Source organism: Phodopus roborovskii, unplaced genomic scaffold (assembly GCF_943737965.1).
Source record: "Phodopus roborovskii unplaced genomic scaffold, PHOROB, whole genome shotgun sequence".
In the NCBI taxonomy this organism is placed as follows: Eukaryota; Metazoa; Chordata; class Mammalia; order Rodentia; family Cricetidae; genus Phodopus; species Phodopus roborovskii.
This window is the reverse complement of record NW_026126469.1, coordinates 16,617,138-16,642,786: the sequence shown is the minus strand read 5'-3', so window position 1 is coordinate 16,642,786 and position 25,649 is coordinate 16,617,138. Positions and strand designations below refer to the sequence as shown.

The 25,649-nt window shown below is 38.6% G+C and overlaps 1 protein-coding gene across 1 annotated transcript; it reads left to right on the top strand.

The window, feature by feature from the left end:
• Positions 1-1,568: 1,568 nt before the first annotated feature.
• On the top strand, positions 1,569-25,450 carry Ppp1r2 (protein phosphatase 1 regulatory inhibitor subunit 2). Its single transcript, XM_051191317.1, has 6 exons — positions 1,569-1,965; positions 12,565-12,672; positions 15,722-15,799; positions 16,344-16,438; positions 20,667-20,837; positions 23,840-25,450. The coding sequence occupies exons 1-6, from the start codon at positions 1,844-1,846 to the stop codon at positions 23,884-23,886; spliced, it is 621 nt and encodes a 206-aa protein (XP_051047274.1). The 5' UTR covers positions 1,569-1,843; the 3' UTR covers positions 23,887-25,450.
• The last annotated feature ends 199 nt before the right edge of the window (positions 25,451-25,649 follow it).

The following is a 25,649-nucleotide window of genomic DNA, read 5'->3' as shown; positions in this document are numbered from 1 at the left end:
GGAAGATCCGAGTGTCGCCGGAGGGAGGAGGGCAGTAGGAAACACTGGACTGCACTGGAACAGAGGTGGGCCTCAAGCCAAGGACTGCTGTCACAGCTTTGCCTCAGAAACCCCAGGACACACTCAGCTCTATGACCAGCAAAACCTCTTCCCTGCTCACCTTCCTGTGCACTTCCCCTCCAATATCTCCCTTCCCTTTCTGAGGCCTTCCTCTGGCAGGAACACAGCCAGGGGCCAGCCAGGAAAATCTGAACCCTTTCAGGAAACCTGAAGCGGTTCCCAGGAACAGAGTCCTAAAGCCAGCAAACAGTACTGTCTTCCAGACGCCAAAGCAGAAGTCTCATTCTGAGATTACCACTGCCTCTCCCTATCCAGCAGACAGGGGCCTTGGGAATCTCCTCTGTCTAGGCTTCCTGAGTCAGAGCTGGGGGAAGGGAGTGAGGTGTGCCCTCCCTAGTGGCTGAATAACCTTGTCAAGGTATGTACATCCTTGTGACAAAGTCCCTACAAAACTCCTAGCAGTCCCTCAGATCCCAGCAGGTGGGGTGAACCTGAGAAGGTAGCACTTAGGTGCCTTAGTCTGCTCTAGCCTGTCATAGGTCACTGAGAAGTCTGAGCAGGAGAGAGGTGTGGAAAACAGCTGGATGGTGTGAAGGTGGTTAGACAGTTTTCACACCCGAGAAGCTTTTAGCAATAGAAATATTCTGGAGGCCTGAATTCCTAAATCAGGTGCAGGAAATTTGGCTCCCTCTGAGGGCACTGAGAGTTTGAATGTGTGACAAATGGCTCCCCTGGCTTTTTGTCTTGTATCCTTCTTCATATACTATAGACAGGCTGCATGGAAGCAGCAGTATTTCTTCTCTCCCTGTCCATCAGCTTCTCCAATGGTCATTCCAATGCAGGCTTTCTGAGATGTCTTAAAAGTGACTGTTGTGTGGTTTCATAATGGTCTCTGAGGAGCATTCCAATACTGATATTCCATGATTTTACAATAGGGAGTTAAATTATCGTGAAGGATTGGGTGTGGTGGCCCAGGCCTTTAATTCCAGCACTCAAAAGACAGAGAGGCAGGTGGATCTCTATGGGTTCGAGACCAGTTTGGTCCTCATAGAAAGACCCTGTCTCAAAAATAAATAAATATAAAATAAAAAAGAAAGAAAGAAAGAAAAGAAGAGAAAGTAATTATTACGAAGGTTAAATAGAAGTGGGAGCTGTATCGTTCACAGTCAGCTAAGGGCTCTTATCTTTGGGGAGTGAGCTCACCGAGTCTCAGTTTTCTGGCATAAAACAGAAATAGCAACAAGGCCTCATATGGCGATGGGAGAGAGTGCTTGACCGCTCTGCAAATATGCCCTGCAAATATGTACAGCAGCCAGCACACTCTTCGTCGAATGTTTACACACTCACTCGCAGTGCAGAGGCAACTGAGCCTGCGATCTCAGAGGAGCGGCGGGGCGGGGCGGGGCGGGGCGATGAGGGGCGGGGCTGAAGGGCTTGTCTTCGTTTTCGCCCCGCCCCTCTCTAGATATCGCGAGAGAGCGGGCCGAGCTTGGCTTGGGTGACCGCGTCGCTCCCGCGCCGGGGCACAAGTCCGGCCTCCTCCGCGGGCCGCGGTCTCCTTTGCCGGCGGCTGAGGGCCGCCCGCCGCGCGGCGTCGGCTGTGGCGTTGCGGTCATTGTGTCGTGACGGTGACGCCGGTAGTGGTTTCCGCGACAGCGGGTGAGGCTGCTGTAGCCCGGCCTGGGCTCCGCGGCTGCCTGGAGGGTCTCTGCAGCGCCCACCCCTTCTCCTCCAGGACCCCACGCCAGCAGCGACCCTGAGCCGACAGCCGGAGCGACCGGCAATGGCGGCCTCGACGGCCTCGCACCGGCCCATCAAGGGAATCCTGAAGAACAAGACCTCTGCGGCTTCCCCGGTGGTGGCCTCGGCCGAACAGCCCCGCCGGACCGTCGAAGAGGAGCTGAGGTGAGAGCCGGGAGGCCGGCCTGGAAGCCGCTCCTTCCCGGCGGACGGGCGGCTGCGGGGAGCCGGCCTCGGCCCTGCCCCTCCGGCCGCGGGGTGGAGGGAGGCCGGAGCCGGCAGAGGGAGGCTCCGTTGGTAGAGGTGGCGTTTGTCGTGCTTTATTTTTTAAGTACATGTGCACATTTTAAACTCGGTTTTCGAACTTTGTGCCCCGGGGAACACTAAAGAATCACATTGAAGTTTCAAAGCTTTAGCTGTTAAGCTTTTATTATTCGGTACCCTAAGCCAAGGTAGCTAAAGTTCTGCGTCAGAGGAGTTACTTTTTCGCCCCTAAATTTCAGTCTAGGTTCCGGCTAATGAGATAACAACTAAATCAAATTTAAACAACCATAAGCACAAATCCCATTAAGCATCTCGCATTCGCCCCTACTCCCCCGCCCCCCAGTTCCTGGTTTGTCATTATCTCCGTACTAAGTGAAACCAAAATTTTAAAGTCACTGCTCTATATTTGATGGAAATTTATTATTGCTAGGTATTTTTGTACCTGAAGCTAGAGTTTTGGTGCTTTCTAGTTTTGGGTACTGTCTGGCGTATCCAAACTCTGAACTGTTAGAAGCAGCTTAAGATGTTGATGTACAGCATTGTGTGTAAATATCTGGAAGCCACCCAAGGTCCATTAGTGAGAACTGGTGAAATATTAATTATGATACATTTGTATAATGGAACAGTATACCGGCCTGAAAAGAGATGTTTGGCTACGGAGAAACTACCCAGGGTTCAGTGCTCGATAAAATTATGTTACAGTACGATGTCTAGGGTATACCACTGGGTCAGACTTCAAGGGGGTTTGGATATTACAGGTTAATAAAATTGTAAGAACTCTTGTGTTAGGAAATAAAGCTTTCGAAAAGTTATTGGCATTTGTAGTAGTAGCATCCTAAAGGGATGCTGATAAAATCTTAAGACAATTAGAACTAGGGCATTCCCATATTAAGGATTTAATTTAGGATCCTAAGAGTAACTAGCAGGGAACAGATTTACAGAACATTTGATGAAAGTCTCTTGTGTGAGTTCAGTTTAGAATTGTAGCCTGCAGAAACTAGACAGGGACTTAGCCTTGCAGGGCAACGCCCCCTCCTCTGTTCTTTTGGCTTGGCTCTTCCCTTCCTTCACATGCAATTTTTCAACCTCTACTTGGAGCAAGCTGTTTTAAAGCGATTTGACAGTGGTTGTAGGTCATGGGAAAAACAGAATGCCAAAACACAACAATAACAAAAGATCAAGAGGTTTAAAAATAACCACAGAAGGCACTTCCACAGCTTGAACATTAAGCAGCAGGAATGGGGTTCTCATCCACATTTATATTATCCAGGTGAAAGTGTGCCCCCCGACCTGCTGGCTTGATTCCATGCATTCCCAGCATTCCCAAATGTAATGTACTATAATCTGGAGCAATGTGCTATAGGTTAGCCTCCCTGATTCCATTCTCATGGTTGCCTGAGGTTTACGTTCAGAGTTTTTTTTTTTTTTTTTTTTTTTTGCCACTAAATAAATTAGACTGACTCCATTAGATAAATTACTTCTGACCTGGCAGGGCAGATTCACGTAAAAAGGTATTTATAACCTAGTTGACTGATTGCTTTGACTGTGGTTGTAGCCATATCTTCAGCAGGTGCTACCAAACTCTTAATTTATTGAGCTTCGATGTATGATTCCAGCTGGTAAAAGATAAGCCTTTTCATAATCACTGCTGGATTATAAAGTTAAAAAAAAAAAATATATATATATATATATATAGTAATGAAACTGTTACTGTCATTATTCATGCAAGCAGTATTAATAGAGCCTCTTAACAGACACGATAATATTGTAGTTTGAATGCATTTGAAACAAAGTTTTTATGTTTGTGTTTAATTTAAATCAGTACACCCAATCTGATATTTAAAATGACTGAAAATAAGTGGCTCATGCAGTTATAATGTAGTTAGACTCCAGAAATATAAAGGTAGCTTATCAGTCTAACTGGAAATGTTAGAGGCGTGTATAACACAGGTGGCTATCATTAATGTGGAAACAGCCAGAGACCCAAGTTGATTGCTGTTACTCTAATTGTGTTCTGTATTACCCAACAGATGCTAAACATTGTGGCAAGCATTGAGTCTTTGATCCTAAGGAAAACAAGGGGTTATGTTCTCTCAAGCCTGTGGTCATAAATTGTCATCATCTGATCATTACATAACCTTGTTTTATGTGTTTCTACTTAAAGACACCTTATTTAATATATAGTGTTTATTAATATTAATTAGCATTGGATTCATGGCCAGTGGCCCTCATGCCTGGATGAAACTTAATCCATTGTAAGTCACAGCATGGCCTAGGGACACTGGCAACACTTTACACTTGGGAACCACTCACCAACAGAAACAGAAAAGTGCATGGTACTAGGTAGACCACAAAATGCATACTTATGGCTAGCATGTAGCTCAGTGGTAGAGTGTTTGATCCCCATCATAGAGGAGGGAAAGGAAGACACATATACACACTTGTATGAGGTGTGAGCAAAGCATGTGTTGTACATGTATCAAAAGATCAATGAAACCCATCTATTTCTACAAGGAGTTCAGGAATGCATACTAGTAACTAGAAAAAGCAAAGAGCACTTTTACAGTATGAGAGCTGAAAGCAGCAAGCAGAGCCTTGCTGTAATTGGCCTTGGCTGGCGACATGTTTTGTGAACAATTCAAAGTTTTCCTACTTTGCTGATGGCTGTGAGCATCCAGTAAACCACTTTCAATACTGTTTAGATTATTGATAGGTTCCAGTAAGAAAATTACTAGAGAACCTGCAAGTAAGAGTAAGACCTACCTTTTTACATGCTTTTATGATATAAAATGCAATTATATCATCACTATTTCTCTAACCTGCCCCCTGTTATTGAAGGAGATTATTTTATATAGCAGTTAATTATTGAGAGTTTTTCAAAAGCACTTCAAATATCTCCATAATCCATACTCACATGCACACTATTGGTTGTAATCCTTAAACTGAAAACAGGGACTGAGGAAGATGGCATAGTGGGCAAAACATTTGCTTGGCAAATGTGAGGTCCTAAGTTTGAATCCCCAGAACCCATATAAAACCAGACAAAATAGCTTGCACATCTGTAATCCCAGTCAGTGCTTATGTAGAGCAGTGGGAGGCAGAGGCAGGAAAACCTTCAGATTCCCAGAAGTTTGAGCTTCAGCTAGCCTGGCATAGTCTGAAGAAAGAAAAAATAATGATAAAGATGCAGTCTTAAACAAGGAAAGCAAGGACTGACACCCAAGGTTGTCCTCTGACCTTCATGCATTCACACATGCACACCACACAGAAACAAAGATTTTTTTTTAAAGAACCATGTATAGGTAAAGTGAGGTATGTATTTTACATTGATATTTCAAAAATCTGGTAGGTTCAACTTCTAAAATAGTGTTTAGTATTTTGATTTTTATTCAGTTCAAGACTGATTACATCATTATTTGGAAATATGTTTGTTTTCAAATGATTTATCGCATTGTTACCTCACTTTGAGCCCAGTGTATCCCCTTAGAATTGCAGCTCTACTGCCTTAGCCCCAGAGATACAAGACTGCAGGTGTTCTTGTAGTCTTGTTCTGATTGAGTTAGTAATTGTTAGTTCCTGTGAGTGGGTGACATTTGTCAGGTATTAGTTTTAGGGGATTAATTAAAAATGGATAGATGCCACAATTCCACATATTTAGGCAAGTTAAGAACAGCACATTGCAACATGGTACAACACTGTCCAACTCTTGAAAACCACTGCCCTCTCCTGTGATTGTGGAGTTCCCATGGTTGTTTCAGGGTACCTCCAATGTAGTCCACATCTTATGAAGGCCTAACCTAACAACATCTGAAGCAAATGTATGTGCAGTTCATTGAAAACATCACCTCATTGATTCCTAGAAACTATCACCAGAAAAAGGAAAAAAAAAATGCTATGGTTATAAGATGCTATTCATTTTAAGGTATATCCTTTTTCAGATATGAGTGAAAATGTTTCTTTACAGTTACTAAAAGTGTGTTGAATGTCATTAATCCTGTCTTAGGGAGAAATTGTAGTTTAGTGCTTAATCTGCATCCTGTCTGCTACTACTCACTTTTATTAGTTCTGGCTGTTATTTTAGCAGTACATTAGTTTAAGTCTTAAATAAGTGAAAATACTGACCTTCTTCTTACCTGACCTGTTATAGAAATGAAGAAATTAATTTTTCATGCGTTTTGAGTTCTTTTACATAGTCTGCTTCAGAGTTTGCTAGCCAGCTCAATCTAGATTCTGTTGTTGTTGTTGGTCTTGTAAATACAACTTTTAAAATTGTGCTTGAGGGAAGGGCAATGATCCACACACACAATCTTAGTATTTAGGAGATGGGGAGGTATGAGGAATTGATAGTTCAGGGTCATCCTTAGCTGTATATACAGTTGAAGGCCAGTCTAGGCTATGTGAACCCTCTATGCCCCAAGGTGCTTGAATTCCGTTGATATAATTTAAGATAGAATTATGTTCTATGTTGTCTTTGTTTACTCAAGTATGTGGAGTAGTAAAGTCAAAGCTAATTAAAATTGAAAGGTTATTTCCTAAAAATTACCTTTTGTTTGCTTCTGCTTGCTTTAAGTCTTAGTTTAATTTCAGTTGCTGAACAAACTTCAAAGTCTTGAATCTTTTTTGAAAACAACAACAAAAAAATTCAAACAAAAAAAACTTGTTTACTGAAATGTGAAATTGAAGTTCAATACTTTGAAGCAAAACCTGGCTTGCTACGCTGAGCACAGGCAAAAGTATCAAGCAAGCAAGCAGAAACTAAACGACAAGTACTGGGAGACCTTTGACATGGCAACATTTGAACTCACAAAGTGAAAGAATTGACTTTTACAGGACAAGATTTAAGCAGTCTGCAAACTGCACCCAAGGGGAAGGGGGAAACTGAAACCAGCAAGCTTTGGCTGTCACAGCAGATCAGCCATGTCCTGCTACCCCTATTTTTATCTGTGGAATTTCTGACAGAAAATGTCATATAGTTGATGATGATATTTTAACTGAATTCAGATTTGCTCCTTGGGTTTTTATTCTCTAACACTAACATTAATTCCACTGAACCCTTAGGAAAGCTAATTTCCATTTCCATTGTCTCTATTGACAGTTTCTTCTCTTCATTTGCTTTCTGCCTAAGAATACTTAGCAATTTTTTCAGCCTGTTTAACATTCTTAATTTTAGTGTCCCTCCCCTACTTAATTTCAAGATAGTCTTTCTTGGATTTGAATTTGAACATTTCTTTTTGTTGTTTTGTTTTTCAAGACAGGAATTCTCTGTGTAATAGTCTTGACTGTTCTGGAACTTACTCTGTAGACCAGGCTGGCCTCAAACTCAGAGATTCACCTGCCTCTGCCTCCTGGGTGCAGGAATTAAAGGCCGGTGCCATCAATGCCTGGCTGCACTTGAACATTTCTAAAGGTTTCTTTTCCTCCCAATTTTGTACTGAGGAAGTGAAGGTTAGTACAGCTTTAAGTATATAAGACTTTAAATTCCATTTACAGTAGAGCGTGATAAATGGAACACACAAAAAATTAGTATTCAGATTTATTGTAGTTGTAGGATCAGGTAAATTCAGCTGTCATGTATGATGTGCTTTTGATAATCTGAAGAACTTGGGTTTGCTGTGTAAACAATTCATACAAATAAAGTAAGCATTTGTCATTTATTAGATAATGAGTGATAAGTACAAAACAGCTTTTAAAGATTGCTTTATATTCAGTAAGTTAGAAAAGCACAAATACCAAGTCTTAGAAATGTTTTGGGGCTGGGCAGTTGTAGTTGTAGCCTTTCATCTCTGCTCTCGGGAGGCTGAGGCAGGCAGATCTTTGTGAGTTCGAGGCCAGCCTGGTCTACAAGAGTTAGTTCCAGGACAGTTTTCCAAAGCCACAGAGAAACCCTGTCCCAAAAATCAAAACACAAAAGAAAAAAAAGAAATTTTTTTATATAATTGGTGACATTATAAATGATCGGTTTTTTTTTTTTTTTTTTTTTTTTCCCCTGTCTTTTATTTTTGTTTCAAAACAGGGTTTCTCTGTGTAGCCCCTGGCTGTCCTGGAATTCAGATTTGCCTGCCTCTGCCTCCCAAGTGCTGGAATTAAAGGCTACTCTGCCGCTGCCTGGCATAAGTGTGTTCTTAAAAATTTTTTTTGGATGCCAAGTAACAGTGATCTATACCTAGAATTGTGGCTATTTGGAAGACTGACATAGAAGGATCACTTGAAAACTAATGTAGATAGCACAGTAACAAACCATCTAAAGAGGGAAAAAAATTAGCAAATTATCCTAAAATCATCACCAAGTAGAATTTATGAAAATATGTCTGTTTCTGCATATTTTAAATAAGAAAGTGTTAGACTCCATCTGAATACCTAACATTAGCTAACTTATATCAAATATTCAGTTAAGGCAAAAAACCAAAAAGTAGCTTACTATGATACAGCGTATCATAGTAAAAATCCAAATTATTAATGGTTTAGGATGCTGGGGTTATACTTACTAAATTTTATTTTCTAATTTAAAAAGGTAATTTCTACTTTTTTAAAAAAATTATTATTATTCTTTCACCTTCCAAAACAAATTTGTAGGGTGGTGTATTTCTTCCTTCATATTAGATACATCCTTTAAATGACAAATTGTACCTTTCTTTAAAAAAAAAAAATCTGTGTGTGTGTGTGTGTGTGTGTGTGTGTGTGTGTGTGTGTGTGTCAGACAGAGAGAGTACATACACTTGAGCATGCATGTGCAAATATCACAGTTTGCAGTAAAGTGCAGGGTCAGCTGCTCTTGCTTCTACAGGCCAGTCTAGGAGATTTCTCCGTCTCCATCTCTTGATTTAATGTAATACTGGGATTGCAGATACCTGCTGCCACTAACGCTTTTTACACGGGTTGCAGGCATTGAATTGAGGTAGCTAAGGTTAAAAGGTGTAGTGTTTTACCTACTGAGCCACTTCCTTGGCTCCTTACTTTTTCTACCCATGTAGTTCAGCGTTGTTAACATCATTTAAGAATAACTTGTTTTGTTTTGAAATAAGACAGCATCCAGCTAAGTCCTTAATATGTGTTTAAATGTTATTTAATCATAATCCACATCCAGAAAACTGTATTAAATGTAAACTTAAGAGTTTAAGAAAATACTGTACATGCTGGCAGTGGTAGCCCAGGTCTTTAATCATAGCACTGGAGAGGCAGGGAAAGGCGGGTGAATCTATATGAGTTCAAGACCATCCTGGTCCACAGAGCTAGTTCCAGAACAGCCAGAGCTGTTTCACAGGAAAAACCCTGTCTCAGACAAACAAAAGAAAATGTACTGTACAAGGGGACTAGGGAAATGTTCAATTTCTACAGTTCTTACAGCACAAGCATGAGGAATTGAGTTCAGATCTCTAGCGACCATGAAAAAGGTGTATAGTAGTATGTGCCTATTTTCACAGTGTTGAGGTGGAGGCAGGAAGGATACCCTGAGTTTACTCTTAAAGCATAAATCTATTTTTCATTATTAGTAATCAAAATCTACTCAGTTGTTTTTGTCTTGCATCTTTTTTAAAATTAACAATATTTTAGATTTATTTTTATTTTGCCTGCATGTATATCTGTGCACCACATGTATGCCTGGTATCTTTGGAGGCCAGAAGAGGGGGTTGGATTCCCTGAAACTGGAGTTATAGTTGAGCCATGCTAGGAATAGAACCTGGGCTCTCTGGAAGAGCAGCAAGCCATCTCTCCAGCCCTTCTGTGTAGCAGGCTTTCTTGGTTGGACCACAGACCACCTACCACATCAAGACAGGCAGACTTGAAATTATGAATGGTTGGCCTTATGTTAATACTTGTCCCACTCGCTATTATAACTTAATTTAACCTGTTTCTCTTCATCTACATTTTGCTTCAGGGCTTTTTACCTTTCATTCTGTATGTTCTACTTTTCCTGATTCTGAGGCTGGCTGGCCAGCCCCAGGCATCTCCCTGCTTTCCCCTTCCCTACCCCCACCCCCAATCTAGATTTCTCCTACTTATTTCCTCTGCCTGCCAGCCCTGCTTATCCCTCTACTGCTTAGCTATTGGCTGTTCAGCTTTTTATTAGACCAATCAGGTGCCTTAGGCAGGCAAGGTAAAATATTCAATACATCTTTACATAAACAAATACAGCATAAACAAATCTAACACACCTTTACATAGTTAAAGTAATACTCCACAACTCTGTCTTAAAGTTGATGTTTCTTTTCACTGTGAGCTTGTTTGAAATGTGTTCATGAACAGACTGAATTATTTGCTTCCTAAGCAAATAATATTTAATGATTTTTTTTAAACTGAAATTTGTAGGTGGTAGACCTAAAATTTCTGAAAATGCAGATTTACCTAGAAATAGAAAACCAATTTAATTGTTCTTGAACTGGAGATGGCTCAATGAAAGCAGTTGCCTTGCAACCCTGACAACCCAACTTCCACACATACATATTTTTTCCCTTTCTCTCAAGAAAGGATTTCTCTGTGTAGCACTGGTTATCCTGGAACTCACCCTATAGACCAGGCTGACCTGGAACTCGCAGAGATTCACCTGCTTCTTCCCAAATGCTGGGATTAAATGTGTGTGCTGCAGCTTCAGCCAAATATTTTTAAAAATTGAGTCTAGTTATAGGACAGGGGTGGGTGAAACTGAACACGAAAGCAACTGAAACTTCTTTTCTAAACTCATCCTCTACAATAAGTGAAATCTTATTTTAGAATTCTCAACTAAAGATTTTTAGATTTGAAAATCATAAACATTTTTATTTTCTGGGTGTGTTTGCTTACATGTATATGTACTTTATGCCGTGACCTTGGAGGCCAGAAGACTGCATCCACCTCTGTAACTGGAGTTAGACAGTTGTGAGCCTCCATGTGGATGATATGGCTGAACCTGGGTCGTCCACAAGAACAACTGCTCTTAAAAATTACTGGGCCATCGCTTGAACCCTGTTCCCCATCATAGATATTATATATTTTTTTCATGCTGTTTTGTAATCTTTTATGGACATCATTTCAGTTGCCTCTTAGTAACTCCTTACCATTACTGAGGATGTGTTGATACTCTATCATTGTGGGACTAGGTTAACAAACTGATATCTCACTGTCGTTTTCCTGCCCATGAGCACTATTAATGTGATAGAAGGCTACACATCTAAAGAAATAGGTACCTATCTAACTCAACCCTAACCCAGTCAAAGTGAGTATTAGTGACATTTTAATTTGTTTGGCTAAAATTCAGATTAACCTCAGTATGATCTGGGTTCTTAATAACAAAGCATTTGAAATGTGTATATGCTTAAAAAGAATGGCTCATGTGTCACAACTTTTGGTTTATCACAAGCTGGTATGATTTTGACTGTTTCCTGGGTGAAGAGATTGAGTTGTAGTTTCAAGCTTACATGTGAGCATCTGTATCACTTTTTATCTACTGAAAAAAAAAATTAAAAGAGTAAATGAGACTGAAAAGTTGCAGTCAAATGCTTATTTTGCTGGACTGTTAATTGGCTTTACGAGGAAAAAAAAGAAATTCTGACACAAGCTACAACACTGACAAATCTTCACAACTGTTGTGTTAAGTGACCTAAGCCAGGGCAGATGCTGTATGATTGCATGTGCATGGAGTACCTAGAGTAGGCAATTCATGGAGGAAGAGAATGGTGGTTGCCAGGGCCTGGGAGGAAAGGTGATACGGGATCTCACTGTAAAATAAGTGTAGTTAGTACATGGAAATGACGAAAAGTTATGAAAATGGATGGTAGTGCCACACTCAAATTATTAAAACTGTATTTTGTACATTTTATCACAGTGAAACATACTCTTAATCTGAAAGTTAAAAAATAAGAAAACATGAAATCAGACTCATTGGCTAAGTGTAGACATAAACAATTTTTTTGTTTTTCGAGGCAGGATTTCTGTGTGTAACAGTCCTGGCTCTCCTGTCTTGCTTTGTAGGTCAGGCTGGCCTCGAATTCAGGGATCTGAGTGTCTCTGCCTCCCGAGTGCTGGGATTAAAGGTATTCGCCACCAAACAAACAACACAAGAAAAGCTATAATTTTAGTGATCTTAGTAGTATGAATTTAAAAAGGTTTTCTTCATTTTAAGCCAGGTAGTGGCACAGCCAGGCAGTGGTGGCACACACCTTTAATCCCAGCACTCAGGAGGCAGAGGCAGTCAAATCTCTGAGTTTGAGGCCAGCCTGGTCTACAGAGCGAGTTCCAGGACAGGCCCCATAATAAGTTCCAGGTCAGCCACTCCTACCTAATAAGACCCTGTATCCAAACACACACATGTATATGTGTGTGTGTGTGTGTGTGTGTGTGTGAGAGAGAGAGAGAGAGAGAGAGAGATATGGTTGTGTATATAAGCAATTAATTACTTAGTTAATTTCTGTAGGCCAGTTAAAGACTTAGCATGTCATAGTGTTTGGAGTGCCTGATATAAATTATGAAACTTTGTTTTTAATATGGACACTAAATCCTTTTTTTTTTTTTTCTTTTTAATTTCAGTAAAAAGTCCCAGAAGTGGGATGAAATGAACATCTTGGCAACGTATCATCCAGCTGATAAAGACTATGGTTTGATGAAAATAGATGAGCCAAACACTCCTTACCACAAGTAATAAGACATAGATATCCATTTGCATTGATATAATTTCTAAGTAACAGAAACTTTAAATTGTTTTATTTATCTATTTATTTTGTTTTGGGGGGGTAGGATTTCTTTGTGAAACAGCCCTGGTTGCCATGTAACTCACTCTGTAGGTCCTGAGGTCTACAGTGGTCACAGAGGTAGATTCTCCTGCTTCTGCCTCCTGAGTGCTGGGGTTAAAGTCATGTGCCACCACAGCCTAGCTGTTTTATGTTTCTTACCAGAGTGCTAGCTAATAGCCTACCTGAATACATTTTTGTTAATAATCTGTAACTTCACATTATTATTGTTGTAGTCAATGTTACTACACCTGTGAATATTATTACACCTGGGTGGTGGTTGGCTGCTAATACACACAAATTAGTGAGTTTTGTCTTCTTTTCATTGCTGTGATTTTTATTTATGTGTGTGTATGATGTATGGAGGTGTATGAGGAAGAAGTCAGATCCCTTGGATCTGGAGTCAAGGTCATATGAGCTGCTTGATGTGAACAAAGAGACTTAATCTCAGGGCCTGAAAGCAAGCACTTTCAACTGCAGACCCATCTCTCAGCTCCAAATCCAATTTTTTCATCTTTGAAAGGTAGATGAGGCTTGATATATTATTTTTGCTCCCCAATTAGAAATCAGAGACTTGCTTTGCAAAAAGGAAAAGCTACACAGATGACAGATAGTTTTGATTTCTTATTTTGTATAATGTTATAATTCTGATAGAATGATTTTGACATTTTAATTCAATTTTTATTTTTTATTTTGAAATATGATCATGCATTATATTTCAGGCTGGCTTGGAACTTACCACATAGCTTAAGCTGGCCTTGAAGTCAGAGTAATCCTCCTGTATCAGCCTGCAGAGTGCTGAGATTACAGGGTGTGAGCCACCAGGTCCAGTTAGGATTTTAAAAAAGTGATATTGTATAGTGATATCCAAAAGACATTAAATTATTCAATAATAAGCAAGTTTGAATGTTATATATTTGATATTACATATCGTGTTTTTTTCTTACCTATACTTATTGTAGAACTAAAGAAAGGTAACTTGGCCACTAACAGGCTTTGTGTGCTTAGCTTTTTATAGTTCGGCACTCAGTGTTACCATTACTTCCATGAGATTGGTTTTGTTTTGGTTTGGTTTGGGTTTGGTTTTTTTGAGATAGGGTTTCTCTATATAACAGCCCTGGCTGTCCCAGAACTTGCTTTGTAGACCAGGCTGGCCTTGAACTCATTTGCCGAGGGCTGGGATCAAAGCTGAGCGCTACCACCACATGGCGTGTTTTGTTTCTTTTAAAACATTTTATTTAACAGCAATCACAAAAATGTTTTTTATAAAAAGACCATGTTAAACTAAGAACCTCATATTGTTAGTGTACATAATAGTTTATAATTATATATGTGTGTGTATCCACACACACACACACACACACACACACACACACACACACAATTTGTTTGTAACCTAGAATTTTCTGTTGAACATTGCTACAAGTCAACAAATTATAGTTCTTATATCCTACTCAAATCCTAAATGTTCATGGGATTTTTTTGTGTTTCCTTGGATAAATGTATAAACCAGCAGGCTTTTATTAGATCTTTAGGGTCTGTATTAGTTTGCTTTCTCACTGCTGTGACAAATACCTGGAAGAACAAAACTGAGAGGATTTCCGTTATTCTGACTCATGGTTTCAAAGGGTCATGGTGTGTCTGTTGGTGGTTGCTTGACCCCTGCACTTAGGGTAGAACATCATCATCACAGAGGAAAAGTGTGGTCGAGAATTTTTAAAATATTTTTATCTTTGAGAATTCCATATATTTCTATCATATTCTTGCTCATCCTTAGTTTCTTCCAGATCTTCCCACCTCCCTACTCACCAACTTCATGTTCTTTCTTGAGAGAGAGAGAGAGAGAGAGAGAGAGAGAGAGAGAGAAGAGAGAGGAGAGAGAGAGAGAACAGAGAACAATCAATGAAGTCCGGTGACCTTTTTCCTCCAACTAGGTCCTACCTCCTGCCTTGCACAAATTTCTAATAATGCCATCCTGAATCTTTCAAAGGATTAATCTGCCATTTGAGCAGAAGAGCCTTTGTGATCTGATATTCTCTGGGGATGTAATCAGAAACCTACTTAGAGCTGTGCTTCACTAATTCCTTAGGCCCTTTTTATCCCTTTTTTCTTTTCCTCTCAGATTCATTGATTTATCAGCTGTTTGGTGAGATAATTGGAGGGATATGAAAAAGCTACATATGAGAACAAACAAAAAAGCTACAATGAGCCCACCAAAAAATCTCAGAGTAGAAGAGAAACTTGTATATATGGGCACTCCTGATTCTGTCACACTGTATAAGAGGATTAATCCTGCACCCTGCTCTGGAAGCTCTTTGGTAGGGTTTCCACAAAGGAGAGGCCACCTGGATCTGTTTCTATGCATTTATTAATCCAGTGACATCGGCAATCAGAGTTAACCGCCACAGGGTCTGTTTATTTTTTCTAGACTTAAGTTTATGTAGACCATTTCTTCCTTAATGGTGATATATAAACACAAATTTGAAAACCGGCTGAGCATTCTCACTGCCTAATTGTAATTCCAGTAATCACAAATTTGAGACCAGCTGGGCTGCACAGCAAGACTATTCCCTCTCAAAACACTAAAACCGATTTGTCCATCTGCCTCATTAGATATAAAATTTGACAATTTTAGGGGTTCCCCCCCCCAGATAATAAGAGTTTTCAATATTTTATGGTTGCTTTTTTTTTTAAAAAAGCATTATCATTTTTTATTCTTGAAGATTGAACTAGAACCTTATGTATGTCTGGCAAAGACTACCACTGAGTTACATTCCCAGCCCAGTGCTATGCCACTAATTACATGTATTGAGTAGGAACTATTTTTAAAATTAAATTTCAGAGATGACAACAAATTTCTAAATAATTAAATAATAAAATTGTTTTCTATTTTGGTTTTCTTGCTATACAATTTTATTTTTTATGTATCAGTTTTAATAATGGGCTTGTTGTCCTAGTATGATAGGTGATGATGAAGATGCCTATAGTGACTCGGAAAGCAACGAAGTCATGACTCCAGATGTCTTAGCTAAGAAGTAAGTACTAAAACATTTCCCATAGGGAGTTTTAATTGTGCAAAGTCATGTTCTACTTGTACATTTGTAAATGAAAGACTAAGCTTACTAGGTTTGGGGATTTACGGACACTTGAACCCAGGGCTACATGTTAAATACTTGCTTTAATTACCACTGAGTAAGATTCCTAGGCCTAAACTAGATTTTTATAGCAATCATTACAATATTGTTTCTTAATTAATATCACTCTAGGCAAGTGGTGGCAGGGTTAGAGTGCCTGAACCTGGGAATACTTCAGTCTGTTTTTCTTTTGTGGTGGTGGTATTTTTAAATATCTTGACATCTAGATGGTAAAAATGTGAGAAAGGCAAACATAAGTTACTGCTATTCATTGACTTCTAGCACTCTTTCTGCTGTCCTTGTTGCTTACTGGTCTCTATATTCATTCCTACTCTTTTGTTTCTTCATCAGTTATGGCTAGAATATTTATTGATTTATTTTGAGTGAGACATTTAAATAGTACAAGTATGTCACAGTTACTAATTTCTTCATGAATATTGTATAGATTAGCTGCTGCTGAAGGCTCGGAGCCAAAGTACCGGTCCCGGGAACAAGAGAGCAGTGGGGAGGAAGACGGCGACCTCTCCCCTGAGGAGCGAGGTAAGCTATTCCTTCAGTGTGATGCTAATACATTTGTTAAATAAATCTGTTTGAAAGATTGCACAGTTTCATATTTGGCAAGTGGTGAGCAGGAAATAAAAAGCAATAGAGAATAGAATCTAATTCAGATTCTACATGTGAATTTTTCATATAGGAGTATTTCCCACCAATTAGAAGAAGGAAGAAATACTACTGTCTTCCCAGAACTTATAACTATTCCTTTCTTTATATTTTTATTTGTGACCAATAAAAAGAAGATATTCAGTAACTACTTATGAAATGAATGCTTTTAGCATTATTGAGTATTCAAATGATCTTCAAGTGGATAGATTGCCTCATTGTGCCTTTTCTGTTTCAAGATAGCAATGAGGACTGGGGAGGTAGTGGGAAGAGTGCTTAACTAGCATGCACAGAGCCCTGAGTTTGAGCCCTGATTAAATAAACTGTGTGTTATCTATAATCACAATACTAGAGTGGTAAAGGCAGGAAGATCAGAAGGTCAGAACCTCATTCTTGGCTGTGTAGTAACTGCATGGTCATCCTGATCCACTTGAGACCCTGGAAGAAGAAGAAGAAGAAAAACAGTGAAATTTATCCAGAGATCCAAGGTGATAAAATAATGAAAATCTGTATAGATCTCATGGATCACAGAGTAGTGATGTCTTAGAAGAGAACCTAGAGCAGACCTCATTGCAGGATGGAAGGCTTTCATGTTCCAGACAGAATGTGGGTAGTTAAAGTAAGGCATTATTTACTATCTTTGTGTGTTTTGTTTGAATAGAACACTGGTCAGGTAGGAATATGGTTGGTGGGTTTTTTTTTTTGTTTTGGTTTGGTTTTTTTTGAGACAGGGTTTCTCTGTACTGCTGTCCTGAACTCTATAGACCAGGCTGGCCTCGAACTTACAGAGATCCACCTGCCGCTGCCTAAGTGCTGGAATCAAAGGTATGTGCCACCTACGCCTGGCTAGGAATATGTTTTATATTGCCTTTTTTTTTTTTTTTTTTTTTTTTTTGAGCCATGTGAATGTATCATCTTTTCAAGATAAAATTGGACTGGAGAGATGGCTTAGTGGTTAAGAGTGTGTACTTCTTTTCCAGGGATACCCAAGTTCAGATCCCAGCATCCCTGTCAGATGAGTCACAACTGCTGTTCACTCCAGCCTTGGGCACACAAGCACAATTTAAAAAATAATCTTGTTAGTTTTTCAAGACAGGATTTCTCTGTGTAACTCTAGCTATCCTGGAACTCACACTAGACTAGGCTGGCCTTGAACTCAGAGATGGCTCCTGCCTCTGCACTGGGATTAAAGCTTTGTACCACCAACGCCCAGCTAAAATATAAATATTTAAAAGAATATAGAATACCCAGTTGGCTATTGGGATCTTCAGGTTTTAACCAACAATTATTCAGAAATACTGGAAGGAAGAAAAATAAGCCCAGACTGAACAAGGATAGATGTGTTTGTCTTGTCATTATTCCCTAACAATACAGCTCAGCATTTAACCTAGAAATGACTTAACATATAAAGTATATGTGAAGGTTATATGTAAATACTACACTATTATATGGAGGGTTTGAACATCCATAGACTCTGGTTCCCTTAGGTGTGTAGAATCCAATCCCTCAGGCTTGAGACAGGGTTTCTCTGTGTATGCCTTCCTATCCTGGAACTCACTCTGTAGACCAGGTTTGTCTGGTGTACCACCATCACCCTGTGTGTTCCATTCTCTTGTAAAGCTCAGATGTTGCACAGTGGTAGAACACACTTAGGTAGCACTAGTGACACCTGTTTGGCAAAAATCTCAGCCCAGGCCCATTATCAACATTAGAGAGAATCTGACAATAAATAACACCAGGGGCCTTTGAGGATTGTTTTTAGATTTTTCTGTATTATTCTTCTAAAACGTTTTATCTATTAAGGATGGGGGTTTTATTGACCTTTATTATCAATTCTCCTTAAAGGTAATTATCCATCAGTTTGTAGTAGTTCCATGAGTCTACCTGCAGGGTACCATTTGACCTATTGATATAATTTTAAGTGATTTCCTACTGGTAGAGTTACTAAAATACGGTTAGTTTTCACTTTAAGCAATTACATGTCTGGAAAGCATTTTGAATTTCCAGATGACCTTTTTGTTTATTTGTTTTTGAGACAAAGTCTTACACAGTTGTTACAAGCAGTTTTTCCTCCAGCTTGGTCCCAGAGCCACATTAGACCCAAAATAACACACAGAGATGCTATATTAGATATAAAGCTGTTAGCCTGGCATTTCTTATTGGCTAGCTCTGTCTTAAATATTAACCTATTTCTATCAATCTAAGTATTTCCACGTGGTCTTATCTTACCAGAGAGAGGTTCTGGACCTCTTTCTCTCAAGTAGCTACATCTTGAATCTTCACTACATCTCCCGGAATCCTTCTTGTCTCCTAGTCCCACCTATCTTGCCTTCCTATTTGCCAACAGTGGTTATTCATTAACCAATAAAAGAAGCATATTTATAAAATGACATCTCCCATCACCTCCTCTTTTCTGTTTAAAATAAAAAAAGGGTTTTAACTTTAACATAGTAAAATATATAATAAAACAGTTATCAAATAAGAACTATTCTTAACAATATTTAGTCCATTAACATTTAGCAAGATTTAAAAAAATATTCTATCCTATCTTTGTAATTCTAAAGTCTTATATGTAATTAATCTTTAATCCTAATTAAGGAAAACTGTAACCATAACTATCTGTCTTCAGCTCATTCAAAGACCACTAGAAATGACAGAGACATCGCACTACCTGGTCAGTCACCTGAAGTTCTTCTGTAATCTTCCATAGGCCATAGTGTGTCTGGCTGATTCCTCAGCAATGCAGGAAACTTTAAACTGTCCACCTGTTATTTGCAGTTTGTCAGTCACTTTTCTCTGTGTCCTGCAGAATGTCTGGCAAACTCTTCCATGAAGCAGCAACCCTGTAGCAATCTCCATCTTGTATCAGTAGTCACTTTCCTGTGGGTCCTGCATGTTGAGTTTATACAGCATTAAGTCAAACAGTCCAGACAAGAGCAATATCTTGCCCAAATGGCTAGTCTTGCCATATTGAAAGCAAGAGTTTCTTTGATGTCCATCTTCCTTTCTGACGCAGGTGGCATTGCCAGGAGCTGTTGTGTCTCACTGTTAAAAAAAGAAATACCTAAACCATTTTAAATGCCATATTCTGTAGGTCTTTGAAAGGCTTGAAGAATACCTATCCATTTGAAATATATTTCTGTATATCTAGAAGACCTAACTAAACTATAAGTTTTGACTATTATAGGTGACTATCTATATAATCTGTACTTAATTATACATACATTTTTAAAATGAGCTATATAAACAATACCACAGAATTGACCTTAAATTGTATCAATAAGCACTGATGTTACTCCTTCTGGAGTCTATCCTCCTCGGATAATGGCCTCTTGGGCAAAGACCTACCCTCACTTTGACCACTGACTTGCACATGATGTCCTACTGTGCTTGCAGGAGACAAACATAGAAGACTGCTGAACCTTGCCAAGTCAGGGTAAGACAGCCTTGTTACGAGTAGTTTTTCCCTGCTGGCCTGGACCCACCATGGTGCCAGCCCCAAATATCACACTGAGATACTGTATTTGATATAACACTGTTGGCCAGGTACTAGTTTCTTATCAGCTAGCTCTGTCTTAATTATTAACCCATTTCTATTAATCTAAGTATTTCCACGTGGTCCTATCCATCTCAAATACATCTTGAAAACCCTTTCAACTATGCTACAGTTTTTTTGTTTTGTTTTTCTAGACAGGGTTTTTCTTTATTGCTTTGGACCCTGTTCTGGAACTAGCTCTGTAGACCAGGCTGGCCTTGAACTCACAGAGATCCACCTGCCTCTGTCTCCTGAGTGCTGGGATTAAAGGTGTGTACCACTAATGCCCGGTGCTACAGAGTTTTGTATCTTTAAATTTTCTTCGCAGGATTTCTAGTGAATTTGTCCATTCCTTTTCATGGATTGGGATGTATATTTGAGTCATAAAGTCAGTATTTTAGATTTTGTAGGCTGTATGGTCTTATTACAAACTACCTGACTGCCATTGAGCACAAAAATATTGTTCAATTGACAACAAAAACATTTAAGTAAATTTAAGGGAATATAATTGTATTATAGTAAGACTGACAGAAGACCTTCTAAGTTCATAGTACACTTTCAAATCTTTTATAGAAAAGAAGCGACAGTTTGAAATGAAAAGGAAGCTTCACTACAATGAAGGACTGAATATTAAATTAGCTAGACAGTTAATTTCAAAAGACCTGCATGATGATGACGACGAAGATGAAGAGATGTCAGAGACTGCAGATGGGGACAGCATGCATATTGAAGAGTCAAATCAAGGTCAGATACCTTAAAAGTATCACTGTCATATGGTTTTTTATTTACTTGGCTTTAAAGATATTTTTCTTGACTGTATGAAGTCATGTTTTATTTAATAAGAAAATCTAAATTAAAGCTTTAAACTTTTTACCTGTTTTTGTTGTTTTGTAGTGTTGAAAATTGAACCCAGAGCCTCACATAATACTATTAGAACTCATTTTTAAAAAGTGGTTTTTATTTTGTTTTTTGTTGAGGAGTGTTGTTTGTGGCTATTTTACATGGGTTTTTGGGTTTGGGTTTTGATGAGATGGTCTTGTCCTACAACACAGGCTACTACCTTGAAATCAAAGTAGTCTTTGTCTCAGTCTCCCAAGACATTAACTGCCATGTTTTCTCAAAAGCCATGTTTTTATATAGAAGATTTGTTTTGACATTCCTCTAGGTACAAGTGTGTCATCTTTTCAATGTTAGTGTTGTATTTACTATAATGACAATGGGTTTTTGTTTGTTTTCTTCCTCCCTCTCCCCCCCCTTAAAGTTTGAGTTAGAACCAAGCCATGACGTCCACAAGAACTTCATTCCAGCTCCCTCAACCCCTAAGCAATGGGTTCCAGGTGTCTGCCATCACATCCAACTTTTCCTTCTTTCTCTTTCTTAAGTCTTAGGCTACCTTATGCAGCCTAGTAATTAACAGTCATAGGAAATATATTTTATTTCATTTGTTTTTGAGGTACAGGTATATATCTACCACTGAAGTATATACCCCAGCCCCTAATTCTCATCATCTATTATTCTATGTTTAACAAAAGTGAGCCAGGTACATTATCACACATCTGTAATCCAGTACTAATGTTGTCTTCAGGATTGCTGTGAGTTCAGGTCAATCAGGATTATAGAGTATAGACTCAAAAATGTAGTGGCTATTCTACCCCACAATTGAAGATGTTGTGTGTATTCACTACCTTTTCTTTGTACTTGTAAGTTGATAGTTTTTTTTTGTTTTGTTTTGTTTTGTTTTTGTGGCAGTATAATTTTTCTGTTTGTGCCTAAACTGGTTCACATCGTTGTTATATTTTAATGCATACTATGAAATAGGAGTAATTCTGTGATCTGAGATGGTAAGTCGTTGTCTCATTATAGCGTCAGAATTACAGTATTTAACTCTTGAACATACTTCATCCTAGTAATTGCTGAATCTTTTTTTTCTATTATCTGTTTTTAATTGATCAAAAAATAAGGGCTGGGGTGTACTTCAGTGAGTGGTAGAGTGCTAACAAACATAATGTCTCCTAATTGCCCTGAAGTCTTTGTTTCCCACCCCAGCCCCCCAAGTTCTCAAGAAACTTCTCATCAACTTAATTCAGACTTTGACTTTTGCTGTCAGCTCTTAGTGTGTGTTAATAAGTTGGGAACACTCCTCGTTTGTTGATTAAACTTTTTACCCAACTCAGCACAAGTAGTAAAGAATAAAGAAAAGTCAGTCTCCCTTCCCCTCTCTCCATAGCTTTATTATTATTATTATTTGAGAATTTTACATGTATTTTGGTTATATCTATTCCCCAGGTCTTCTAACTCCTCCCAGACTTAGCACTCTCTCAACCCACTGAATCCAGTTCACGCTGTCTGCATGGACCTAAGTTTAGGGTCATTCACTGAAAAGGACAACATATGAGAGCCCACATCTTTGAAGATAATGACTCCCCAACAGCCATCAACTGCTAATGTAACCTTAGTTAGGGGTGGGGAGTCTTGTGCCTCCTACATCCGTAGTGGAGTGTTGGCTGGCTTGATGTTGCGCGGGCAACCACAGATACTTGGAGTTCTTGAGTATGATGGCCCTGTCATGTGCAGAAGACACTGTTCCAAGTTGTCCTCCCCAGCTTTGGTTCTTGCCAGTTCTGTGTCCCTGAGCCTTGAGGAGCTGCTCCATGATCACTTACTGTCTGTACTCTGACCAGTTGTAAGTCTCTGTCTACTACATAAGGAAGCTTCTCTGATGAGTGGTGCGGCTGCCCAAATCTGTGTCTAATTGTTCTTGAAAATTAGCTGTCTTTTGTTCATCTCTGCTTATAAGACATTAAACGTCATAGACTATATGTAGAGATCATTTTCCCAGGCAAATATACTAGAAAATAAAATTTTGTGTTCCCTGAGTTTTCTGAAGCAGAAACTAAAGTATAAAGTACCCTCATTTAGGAGTATAACTTTCATGGCATCATAAAAGTACACGAGAGTAGGGAAAACTCTACACTAAGCTTAGTGAGACCTTTAAAGCCCCCATATTCTGTAAAATTACTACTTTGTAAGCATGGGCAGTTTCCTTCTTCTTCCCCTCTTCCTTCTTTTTGCTTCCATAAAGAGAGAAGTATTTGGATTCTGGATTTTGTAGTTATCAGGTAATGTGATTTTTTTTTTTTTTTTTTTTTTTTTTTTTTAGTACCAGGTAGTTGGAACTGTAAAACTTAACTTTTCTCCTGTGATTACTCAAACCAGTGTCCATTCTGAAACCTGTTTGTCCTGTCTACACATATATTCCTACTGTATAATATTTAATGGTATGTTTAGAGTCTTTCAAATCAGTCAAATTTAGCTACATGAAATACACCTTACTGATTTATTAAATTTTTTTACATTTGCCTATTTCCCATGCCAGGGGAGAGTGTTTAAACTCAGGTATAATTTCATAGTTGGTCATAGTTTTTGTTTGCTTTGAGGAAAGAGTTGAGGAAACAACCTAACAGGATTGCAGGGAGAGGTTCACAGTTTCTGAGTTTTCAGTCCATGCTTATTGGATCTGTTACCATAGACCTGTGGTGAGACAGGGTGCATCATGGTGAAGCAAGGAGGGCCAGGGCACAATATATAGCCTCTCGGATAGTGTCCTATTCCTTTAGCTTAAGCTCTCTTTCTAGTACCTCCCAAAGTGGAATCAATCCCTCAGCACATGAGCCTGTAGGTCGTTCACATTCAAACCATGATAGCAAATTATACTGATGTTTTTCTCCTTTTATCTTTCTTTGCAGGATCTACTGCAAGTGACCATCTGCAAAACAAATCACCAAGTACATAAAAGAATTGTGTTCAGCAGTCGTTTGTCAAATACAAACCTTGTTACTATACAACATTGCTTCTTGTTCTCTACAATTTGTGACTTACGTACCAAAATACACACCAGTTATATATTGCCAAGAATTAAGTGATAACCATAGAGACTGATTAGACAGAAAATGCCTAATTAATACATATATTCTTGTGCCTCATACTTCACCAGATATACAGTGTAATGTCATTAGTCCAAAACTGCTTTACTTTTGTAAGAACACTGGTTAATTTGTATATGATATTATATAGCTTTTTATGCTTTAGAGATTAAATAATGTCATTGGGGGAAAACTAATTTATTTTTGTCACTTCTAGATGATGGTACCTCTTATAAAATGTTTGGAGGGTAATTTGATGTTTTTTCTTCTTTTAATCAAAAGCCTATTAGTACAGTGGGATATATAGGTGGAAAAAAATATTAGGCAGAAAGATATTTTTTTTAACATTTATATTTAACTTGTTTTGGCTAATTAAGCAGAAGTCCAAGAGTTACTGTTCATATTCTGATTGATGACCTTTAAAATTCTTTTTGATTTTATTTGTTCTTGAAAGGAAAGGAGAAAGGAAAGGAATGGTTTCTAGTTTCCCCCCACTTCCAACCACGCTCAAATGAATTACTGGGTTAAGGTTGCATTGACATCTGCCCTGCTCATTTTGTTATGCTGGGCAGGCTTCAGATGAGGTTTGTAATACCGTGTGCTATCTCAGCGTTCCTTTATTTATATACCTGTCTTAACCTGCTCTTGTTTCCTTCTCCCTCTACACATAAAATTGTAAAGATTGTATTACAGGGTGGCAAAGGCTGTTGGCCATGAGGAACTTGTCTTCCCTCACATATTCTGTCTTTGCTGCAGTAATGACTTCTCATTACTTTGATACCTGCTAGTTCTAAACATGAAGGAAATAGATGAAGTATCCACACACAACAGGAAGGGCAGCTTAAAGCAGCCTAATCTCCCTGTACCTCTCTGATTGACAGCTTGGTCAGGAAATTGCTACTATTGCTTTGTTTGACTTCAATCCTTAGGAAACAATTAACTGAAGCTCTTTTGCACAGTGAAAGAATTGTATGTAATCAGAATATGATCGTTCTTGAATATACAGACAGAATTATGCCTGAACAGTTTTAAGTTTAGAGATTCTGAGGAGTCCTTCTGTTAAGGGAATGTGATAATGCACACTATAACAAATGAACTTGATTCCTCTAACATGATAAAAATTATTTGGAATTTTTTCCCCTGAGAGGAAAAGTGTAGTTAGTTCCTGTGTGTCTTAGTTTAGTGATTATTTCCTTTGTAGTCATTTATTTGTATTGTAAGTTTTTGGTAGCACCACCAAATGAATCTGTTATATGACAGACAGACTTTTAAAATAACTTCTGTATATTATATATATATATATATGAAATGGCTTTTATTGAACAGCTATCTTCCACTTTAAAAAAAAATAAGTATTTTATAGTTATCAGGTAATGTGAATGTCATGATGTCAAAATAAAAGAAAAGTGGGAAGAGTCTTTGCTGTTAGAAGAATATGCTTATTTGGAATGTCTTTTTTTTTTTTTTTTTTTTTTTTTCTTTATGGGATCAAACCAGAGTAGCTCTGAAATGTTAGTACAGTATTTTAACCGACCATTTTAGATAGTGAACCACTGATGTACACACTAAGCAATGTATACATATCTTTGTAAATTAAGCCTGTTTGTGAGGTGTGGAAATACTGTTTGTGTGT